Here is an 11346-nt window from a genome sequence, read left to right as displayed (position 1 = left end):
TTATATTTTAGGATTTTCTCGGTTAAGAATGTACGCTTAGTTAGATTAAAGCGGCTACAACTTTTAGACCATGGCTATATATTCAATTCCGAACACAGGTATTAACACACCTAATGGTTTATGTCTCGTAGCGGAAGTTTAATTAAATTTAAAGTTTAATGGTGCGCTCATGTCGTTTGTCGCAACCACCATACGCATACATACATTATCGTCTGTTCATGTACACGATTATTTACAATCGAATTTATTCACAGTTGTTTCGTTTCCAACGCTTCAGTTAACTCGAACGGATATATGTTGAATTATAGTAATCTTTTATTTTTTGGAGATAATCTATAGAAAGATGAAACTTAAATTTTTTCTTTTTTTTTTCGATACATAATAAATTTTAATTAGACCAAATATTATTAAAAATCGAAATTGTCTCGTAATTCATCGTTGGCGTGAAAAATATTAATAAATTTAATTGCATTTAAATTCGTTCTTTTTTTTCCCTTTATTTCTTGTTTTCTCTTTTTTCTTTTCTACTTTATTTCGAGAACTAAAAATAACTCTATAGTATATACTGTAAAATATACGTATCTGGTGATAGTAGTAAGCTATCATTTTGTGATTTATAGCAATGTTATAATTCATAGATATACGGACAGGCTGGATGGAAGTGTATCTTCGATATATGATCTATGATTTCCGTAGACAGCAAATTTCTAGAGCATACTTTACCTTTATCAGGTATGAGTTTACCGAGACGGAAGTCCACTTGACGGTTATGCGATTAGCATCGTTCGATTTATGTTATCCTCTTGTATTCCGAAGAATTATAAAAGAACATTTTCAAATCGTGAAATCATTCATTCCTTCTCTTTTAAAGAGCAAAGAAAATCAAAACGATTTCATCGAAAAGTAAATAAATTATAAAGTACGGACGGATCTTTTCTATGCGGTTTTATTGAAAGGATCATCAAAATGGATTTTGTTTGGCCGAGTAGAAGTAATTATGCTCAACGTGAACGTCCCATCGAAGCGTGTGGATTCGACATCGAATGAAGACACATATCGCCTAGGCGAGATGATCGACATTCAATAAATATGCTAATGTCAACTCGTCCTCCCTAAATTCGTATATCCATCGCCCTACTGTCCCTTATTCCAGTTTCTATAAGGCTATATAATTTATTTTCAAGGACGAAAGGGAAAACGTTCGATACGTTCTTTTATTATAAATTTAATGATAAAAAAGATGAATCGTATTTAATTAAATAAGAATTTTTTAATTTTGCTGGAATACTTCTTAATTCTACTTTTATTTATTTATTTATTTATTATTTTTTTTTTATTTTTTTTTTATTTTTTTTTTTTATATAGCTTTGATCGTATTATTCGAAGAGTAAGAGACAAGCCGACTTGATGGAATTGATGAAATAATAAAATGGATAAGATAGATATATCAAGGATGAAAGTTGAATCTCGCTATAATAGGTATACATTCTATTCTATTTCTACTAATCTGCCGACATTTTCGGTTTTCTCCTTTTCGTTATCTTCGTTACCTCGCCGAAGTAAGTCGTAGCTAATTAAGGCTGACGAATAAATGCATATGAATTGAACATCGTTAGCTCGACGACTATATACTCTGTCAGTTTCTTTGAGCGACGTTTGCATCACGAATATAACTTAAACGAGATGAAATTTTGTGAATTCGTTTGAAAAGAACTTTTTATCGATTCTCGAAAAAATAAAGAAAAAGAAAAAATCAGAAATGTAGATAGTTCCTGTTCAAAATCTTTATTAACGAAATATATCACGAATAAGCAGTTAAAAGCTCGATGATTTTCGACAAAAAAAAAAATCACAAATTTTTCATATATATTTTTTGTTTTTAATTCCTTTTCTTTTTTCTTTTTAATTCTCCTTTTATAATAAAATCGAAGTAATCGCTTTTCATACTTCATTCCTCTTTACATCTTCCTCGTTTTGTCATCGATTACGATGACGTTGTCAAAAGATTCTTGACACTCCAATTTGGAACGAATAATTATTAATTAATGCTAATTAAATTCAAATGATCGATGACGCTTCCGTATGTTCCGCTTTCGATGGTGCCCGTTTTAAAAAATTCTTTTATCAGCACGACATCGCATCCTTCCATCATTACGAAACTTCGAGCAATTTATCGAACGAAACGTTCGAATTTTATCTATCGTTCAGAAAATTTGAGGAAATGGATGTATTATCCTCAAGGGAATTTCATTTTTCATGCCTTCAAATATTATAATGCGTTTTTAGTTAACATATGATACAGCAAAATGACGTGTTAAAAATTACAAACGAATTACAAATTGGATAAATAAATTAAATGTAAAATACAAACAATCTAACTACATACCATCCGATTGTGAATTTAAAAATTTAATATCATTACATTAAATACATTCAATAGAAAATAACTTTGATAGTAATTTTTTGTCGAACTTCGTTAGTCCAATTACATAATTAACTTTGACGATCAACGTTCTAACTTATATTTCTGTCAATTTCAAATAGTACGGAAGAAAAGAAAAAGAAATTCTTGGAAAGTTAACAATGAGCGTTAAATAGACATGAAACGTTGAAATGCCTCGACGGATAATTTTGGTAAGGTTCAAGCGAATCGAAATCAATCGAACAAACTTGCTGCAGTTCTGAAACGTACACATATATAGTGTATTCGAGTATACCATTTCGATTTAACAGAAACGATCGAAGTTTAATTGCCTTCTGCGAGCGCATTCATCGAACTCTTCTACAACAAATATACAATTCGTTAGCTTTTATTTTAGCTCATTTATATATATATATAAGCTTCGCTTTCATGAACACTTTCGACCTTTCTCTCTTCTTCTTTAATCATTTTTATTATCCTTCTATTCATTTCTACTTTTTTTTTTTCATCTATTTTCTATCGACGCATTAAAAAATACTTTTACTGTTTTACTTTCATTATAAGTTTCATGGTTAACTATTCTATATCTCTTTTAAAAAGCAAAAAAAAAAAACAAAAATAAATAAAAAAGAAAGATAATGAACGTTGACGAAACGAATTCAAGAATCGCCATTTCTAATGAAATGCCTGAAGAAGAAAAGTGATAACAAGAAAGATCGTCAAAGTTTCACTTTAAGGAATATCCCGTTGAAAAGATTATAAAGTTGGGTCCGTACGTTTATCGGAATCGTCTTTAAAAAAGAGAAGGTATTGTTAAAAGAATCCTCGTAAAAAAGATATAATTATAAGAGAAGTCGTAAAAGAAATGATACTTGTGAAAAAAATGTTTGGAAACAAATTTCGTTCTTTATCGTTTTGTTATAAAATTTGTTATAAATTAGACATATATCGAAATATATCTAATATCTGATATTGATTCGAACTTCAATTCGATTATTAAATTCGGATATTTCAAATTCGGTTACGGTATTCAAATTTCTTGCTAATCCACTAAATTGATATTAGTGTTACGAGAATAACCGATTGTTAAGCGATATCTCTGTTAGTAAATCTTCGACAAGGATCGGAGAGTCACGATAGGCATCGTTTATGAATGTCGATGGAATTGTTTCAATTAGAGAGAGAGAGAGAGAGAGAGGGTGAAATGTAGTTGTATACGGGGATGAGGAGATTAAGCCGGCATCGAATCCTGCGTGACACCGTTACAGGGCCAAAGCCATTATCGTAAACACGCGGCCACCAAATTGATTTTAAATTAGGACAGTGGCCTGACGGTCCGTAGACGATCATTATACGCAACGTGTTGTTGTTCACGACCCCGTTTTCGTTCTAACTTACAAATACTTATCTACGGAGAGTACGTATAAATAATCTATTCCAATATTATATCATCAATAAATATCTGATCGCAATGAAACATGAAACAAATATAAAAATAATTTTTCTAATTATTACTAAATATTATTTATACATATGAAATATTAAAAATCAAATGAAATGGTGTAACGAATATTTCGATCTCCTTAACGAAAATGATAGAAATATTTTTGAATAGATTTATATTATTGTTATAATATAGAGAAAGAAACTTACTTTATATATCAATTTAAATATTAATCTTATACGTACATATATATATATATATATATATATATATATATATGTGTGTATATGAATGTTTCTGATATATCTTGTGTATATACTCACGAGAAAAATATTAGTTGGTTTTATTTGCTCGAACGAGTCAATCGGACTTCGATGTTCCAATCGACCCAAAGTTTTATCCTTGCTGCAAAGGAAGGACGAGTAAAGCACCACTCAAAGTTCGTTTAAGCCGATCGTAGAATAACTCTCTTCGAGTGGTACTCCAGTAGCGGGAAATCTCGAATCCTTAGTGCAAGTAGATGACTCGTATGAATCTTGTAAGATTTAAAATCACTTTTTTTCTCTCTCTATACTTCTCCGTCGAAATAATCGTCCATTTGTTTAAACAAAGTAATCTATAAGATGCTTATTGCATTATCGCATTTGTTTATTTTTAACCCGTTTTCATAAGACACTGTTTACCTTTTGTACATCAAAATCAAAGAAAGAGAAGAACTTAGAAAAATCGTTGAATCATTATATCGTACACAGTTATATTTTAAACTAACAATAAGCAAAATTCTTCGAATATTTGAGAAAATAAAGAATTGAAAAAATTCTTCTTTCGTACTTATTATCGAACAAAAATCGTTTTAATCTCAAAATTTGTCTTTTAATCGTCACGATACCGGTTCGTCGTACGAACGATTACGCTTAGATCCGTAGTTCTCTTTCCGAAATCACGTCGAATACTGTTTCAAGAAGAACTGGTCGAAACACGTTCGTCTCGTTATTGTTGTAATATAAACAAACAATACTCAGCGACGAGAACGAACGAACAAAGCGAGACACGCGGACAAAGCGAGAAATTCAAAATAAACTCAATCGGACGAGTCGTAAAAGTCATCGGCGATGATTCAATACTTTTCGTATTGTTTGATTTTGAAAATATTTCGTGCGATCAAGACTATTACGTTGCGATCGAAAAAAACAACAAAATATATATTCTCAAGGGTAAGGAATCTTGGATAGAGATTTGAGTGATAGGAAATTCAAATAGACATTGCAACAAATTATATTGTGTATAACAATATTTAATATCATATACTTTGCTTATCTTCCGATTGAGACATTTCAACTAGCCGTGCAAAAAACGAATTAACGAATTCGTTCACGGTTTCAATTACCATTGCCTATGAATAATACTTTATTCTTTTTCTTCTTATTTCTTTTTTGTTATGCTCCTGTAAAATCCGTTCGATTCTGAACACTCAATGAAGAAACAAATAGCGATAGTCGTTAACGTTTCTTCAAGGTAGCATATTAAACGATATCTTTTATTATCGTTATCAACGAAGCGTTATTTTCACCTGTATAACGTTGAACAGTCGCGACGTTATGTATAAATTGCAAGAATTAATTATAGAAAAACGATTTTCTGAAAATTAGCGAAAGGAACTACTTGCTCCTTTTCGCAGTAATATATGTTCTAGAACGGAATAATTTCTTCAAAATTAGATCCCATTCAAGGCAGACAGTGGGTGCCGATAATTTGTTCTTTTGTTCATTCACTATCCCTTTTATTCTTTTTTTCTCTCTCTCTCTCTCTCTCTTTTTCTCACTCTCTCACTCTTTCTCTCTCTTTCTCTCTCTCTCTTTCTCTCTCTATCTATCGTACATATATTCATACATACATTCTGTCTATATTTTTTATTTTATCTGGCCTCGCCCTCGATCGTGTCCGATTCTTATCCGGTTTTACTTTTGTCCGGCCGATAGCTGAAACATTCGTAAGGAAGGTGAATGCATAAATCAGAAAAGTTTCAAGGTTTGTGGAAGAGAACATACATTTTCTCTAAAGGAGGAAACACGTTTAGAAAATTACACGGAAATTTCCGAGTATTACGGAACATCTATCCTTGCTGTGAATACCTACACACGTATACATTCACAGTAATTTTCTTTCGAAAGTAAGTGCAGTTCCATTATCTCCGTTTAAAATCGAATTAGGGGATACCTCGCACTTCAAATTCGTACTTGCCATTTACTTCTCTTATTTCGAAACAACTTGCTCAGATATTGTACAACCATAATCTGATTACATTGTAATTAATTTTGTTTTCTATTTATCTCTTCTTTTTTATAAAGTTACAACACGACGATGATTTCACTGATCAGAGATTGGATATTCAGCTAAACATATCAGCTAACATGCTCACTTTGCGTAATTTTTAAATTATACGTTTTATGAAATATTGCCATATGAAAAATTTGCATAGTTTCAAGAGAGAGAGATGTAATGTATTAACTTTTTTTTTTTGGATGGAAAGAAGATAAATAATTTTATTAAAAATCATATAATATTTCGGTATAAAACATTTTTTCATAAAACACATAATTTACAAGTTATTCAAACTGTTTATGTTAGTGACTTATTCTATTTGTATATATACAGGATAGAATAATAACTATGATCACTTAGAATAATTTTTTTTTAGAGATATGGAGTAATACGGTAGTTTTTTTTTTAGACACGTAAAAAATCAACTGAGTTTTTTTTAATAAGACTTACGTTTTTGATAGCATTGCTTCATGCAATTCGATATTATCTATAAAAAAGTATTAACATATGTACGTAAAAAAAAATTTGTAGTTTTGGAGATATTTTAATTTAAATATTTAAATATATATATATATATATATATATATATATATATATATATATATATATGTGAATAAAATGCTGTAAGAATGGTAGTAAATAAATAAGGTAGTAAAAGAGCGATGCTTGTATCATTATTTTGCATTTATATATAATAATAGTGTAAGCTAAACGCAAAGTGTAATATAAGTGCAGAGTCCTTATCACGAAAGAACGATCTTTCGAATTTTCGATCATTCAATTGCATACATTATCGACTATTAATAGATCTTTAATTTCTTACTTTAAATAAACAAAATAAAATTTAGATAAACTTTGATATTTAATAATTAAACAGAAAATAATTATAATAAATATTTAAACGATTTCGTTACGTCCTTGTTACGAAGCAAAATAAATGATTCAATTAAAAAAAGTGTTAACAAAAGAATAAAATATATTTGAAAACAGTGTTTGTTTCCAGTCCATATAACTTTTCGTTTCGAAGTTATCACCTTCATCCATAATTCGTGGAGTACACCTGTTTGTAATAATCATATAGTACAACTTCTGCAGCTGGTTCGCGTAAATTCTCGGAATTTATATGGGTTAGTGGATCACCCAGTCAATTAGAATTAAATTATATAGGTCAGCGAGCTAACGTAAACATCTTCAATTTAAATGGAAATATCTCCAGAACTAAAAGTTATAAAAACGTAAATGAAATACCATTCTAAAGAGCAGACTTTCCACTATTCTTTTTCTCTAGTACTCTTACTACATTATAATCGCATTTCTATATACTTTTTATACTATATACTTTTTAGTATTTCGATATATATATATATATATATATATATATATATATATATATGGGGGTTAATATTTTGTTTATAAAGCTGTATCACCCAATGCGATCAAAATCATATTAATTCCATTTAAAAAATGTACAATTAAAAAATCTTACATGACCTTTAATCGTCCATCTTCAAAAAAGTTATTACTGTAATATTTATAATTCTTTCCGTAAACGAAGATATTCAAGGTGATCAAAGTTATTATTCCACCTTGTATAGAAAATTTCTTTAAAAATGAAATAAGTTCGATAATTAAGACAATGATAGTAGATAGAAGGAGAGTTTAAAATGGCATAGCAACGATTTAAAAATAAAACGATCGAGACTAAACTCATAAAATATTAAACGAAAATAAGTTGAATGAACTATCAAGTACAAACTAAAAGATAAATTAAATATAAATTAAAAGATAGATTAATGTTTTTTTTTTTATTTCTTCCTCTTATTTCTGTTTCGTTTGTACTAAAAAAAAAAAAAAAGAAAAAAAAAGAAAAAAAAATTGTCTTTATATCACAATATGACAATAAAAATTACACGATGGGAACGTATTATCCTTACAAGGACAAGGACATATTATCCATTAATGGAGTTGTATACATGACAAGGGAGACAAGAAGAAATAGGAAACAAATACACAGGAGACACAGATCGAGAACATCACGTTGAAGGATACTAACTGACCTTGGGCGAGTCAGCGCCACCGATAAACATGAGGCCCGTCACACCGGCGTATGCCATCAGAGTGTCGATAGCCTGTTGAGTTTCCAGCAAGATTCTCGTTTCGTTCATCCACTCTCTGGCGATGGATCTGGGTGCACCTTTCAATAGATTCATATAACGTAGAGTCATCTTGAAGTTTCCTCGATCGAGCCAATACCTAAAAAAGAAAAGAGAAAAAAAAGAAGAAAGAAAAAAGGAAAAAGAAAAGAAAAGAAAAAAAAAAACAGAAAAAAGAAAAGATTGGATGGATCGTAACATTCGTTTCTGATGTCTCACACATGTCCCTCACACAGTTTTACATCTATCGTCCTAATTTCTTTTTCTTTTTAACGACAAACGAAAGAAATGTATGAAATCGTATCATCTAAATTCCTAAACTCGACAGGTACATCCACTTGGCTCGCACGGATTACGTGTCCAAGTGCCCGACTAACATCGAACAAAGATCATGCCAAGTCACCAACCGGTAGCACCCACTCTCCATTTTTACCGTACGTGCCTAATAAAATATTCTTTTTCTCTCTCGGATTTCAAATGGAATTTTTAACTCCGTACTTACTCTATATACCTGTCGATACTTTAAAGTCGAATTTAGCAAACGGTATTGAACGTGACCGGAATGTTAAATAATTGTTGAAGAACGAGTTAATCGTAAGAATGAGAGTGTTCTCTTCTCTCTCTCTATCTCTATTTCTATCTATCTTTTTTAAACGGACGACAATGACGATATGATTTACCTCGCACGTTGGAGTATATCGTACGTGTTGAGAGCATTCACGTCAATAGGACTGTCTTCGATTTCGCTCTTCGGTATATCTGTGTTCACAATCAAGACGCTTTGAAGATAGCTAAGAAGGTGAATTGGTAGAGCTGCTCCTTCCTCTGGTACCAACGCTAATCTTCTCGCTTGTTTCTCTATCTGAAAAATCAAATTTCCCACGAGGGACAAGAATTTTATAACATCTACTTTTCTTCTTCCATCTTTTACGAATTTTCTTTCTCTCTCTCTCTCTCTTTCGTGTTGCGTTAACGAGACTTTATAATAACCAATTCTTTTATTAGAATTACGCTCGCGTATCGTTGAACAACAAAGTACTCAAAATACCTGCCCTCGCGCTTAGTTAAGATCGATGAGATCGATATTAATTACATCGATCGGCGAGAAGGCCATAGACAAAGTCGGTAAGTGCTCTTGCCTCTTAACGTAATCGACTATTAATTGCACTAATGAGATTAGAATGGAGAATTCGCGAAAGACTCTTCATAGAGGACATTACATATGATATATATATATAAGTAGATCGTGTGTAAGGCTTTTATCAGGAAGACATCAATCACTTTGAATTAATTTCAAATGGCTTGAAACGTAAAGAAAAATGATAAGACTGATGTATAAATCGTTGAAATGTTTTCTAACGAGTTGAATTAACTTCGAGTGGCTTGAAATGTAAAGAAAAATAATAAGACTGATGTATAAATCGTTGAAATGTTTTCAGGTGATGATAGTACGCGAGACGACGGAAATAAATAAATCTACGTTGTGAGAAAGCAATAGGTTTCAAAAATAAATGAATAAATAAATAAATAAATAAATAAAAGAATAGAAAAATCAACGTTACTCAATCGTTCTTTTAGAAACTAAATAAATATAAAGATAGTGACGTAGAAATAAAACTCACGTCGAGGAACTTTTTGCGAAGAATATCCTCCGGATAAACACCTCTTTTCGCAGCTTCTACAGGGATACCATCGATCGCAGCAGTAACCAATGGATCTTCTTTCGCTGAAAATTATATAAATAAAACTTGCAATTGATAATTAATAAAAGTAATATGCGAGAAAGTTTTATTACATTTACATCTGTTTCAGAGATATATTAAAATGTCTGAATGAAGAAAATAAAAAAGAAAGACAAAAAAACAGCTTAAGTTACATTGTCCGAAGTATGTAAAGGTATATACCTCTTAACACAAAACGTAGCAATTAAATGTTATTCTCTGAAGTACGTAAAGTGCCTTTCAGCATAAAGCGTTGCAATTTTGATTCATTTGACGAATTCTGAATATTATAATTCCACTATTTCACACCTAATTCTCTTTAAAATTGTAATTAATTGTAATTTGTAAGAAACGAAGAAAACGTACTTGTAATCATTTTGTTTCACTTTTTATTTGATATATATGTTCTAAATATTATTATCAATATATTCAATATTGATCTCTTTCAATATATATATATATATATATATATATATATATATATATATATATATGTATCGAAACATTTTATAATCCACAGTGGATAGACTATTACTATAAAATGACGATAGCCCACAAGCTTTTTATCGATATATTCAAAAAACCATAAGGAAACATAAAGAATGACTAAAGATTTTAACGACGTTCGATCGTATCGTACGTCGTAATCGTTTCTTCCATTATACTTTGGTGCCACCGTAAACGTTCGAAGGACGACATGAAAATGGGGTTAAACTTGAGATATTAATGCGAACGCACGTTCTCGTTTTCTTAAGAGAGAAAATTCGAAGTCAAGGAAAGTCGCAGAAACGGAAATTCGAGCGGAACAGGACCAACGTGACTTGCAACAATAGTCACCAATAGAAAAAAAAAAGAAGAAAAAGAAATAGTAAAAGAAGAAGAAGCCTTAGACGAAAGCTAGAAAAAAATGAACTAGAAATAAGCGAAAAAAAAGGAAGAGCATTAAAAAGAGAAAGATGCAGAATACCTAAAATCAAGCATGTAATTCTTTTATACTAGGAAGCTACCGTCGGACATTAACGATACCAAGACAAGATTTATGTTTACACCGAACATCTCGTTGGAAATAATACCAAGAAGCTAGACAAAAATGACTGTGTTATATCAAAAGGGTTTTAATGAAATTGCACTCTTTTTTCTCTTTCTCTAGTCATTTTAACATTCATTTATTTTCCCGTTCGATCAAACGAAATCATAAAAAGTGTGTTTTAATCATCGAATACTCTTCCCTTTTCAATCTTATTAAAGTCATATCATTCATTCGAATAAATAAGATCATTGATA

The 11346-nt window shown here is 30.6% G+C and overlaps 1 protein-coding gene across 3 annotated transcripts in view; it reads right to left on the bottom strand.

Annotated features, from left to right (window-relative positions):
* Positions 1-5139: 5139 nt before the first annotated feature.
* Positions 5140-11346, bottom strand: part of LOC127065534 (MICOS complex subunit Mic60) — a 26641-nt gene continuing 20434 nt past the window's right edge. For all 3 annotated transcript variants that reach the window (XM_050997992.1, XM_050997993.1, XM_050997994.1), the window contains 4 exons: positions 9964-10067; positions 9022-9203; positions 8246-8441; positions 5140-5845 (listed from right to left, as the gene is read on the bottom strand). In XM_050997992.1, the coding sequence (XP_050853949.1) occupies positions 5825-5845; positions 8246-8441; positions 9022-9203; positions 9964-10067 (503 nt within the window). In that variant the 3' untranslated portion in view covers positions 5140-5824. The remainder of the gene's footprint in view (positions 5846-8245; positions 8442-9021; positions 9204-9963; positions 10068-11346) is intronic.

The sequence above is a fragment of the Vespula vulgaris genome, chromosome 8 (assembly GCF_905475345.1).
Source record: "Vespula vulgaris chromosome 8, iyVesVulg1.1, whole genome shotgun sequence".
NCBI classification, from domain to species: domain Eukaryota; kingdom Metazoa; phylum Arthropoda; class Insecta; order Hymenoptera; family Vespidae; genus Vespula; species Vespula vulgaris.
This window is presented reverse-complemented; position numbering and strand designations above follow the sequence as displayed.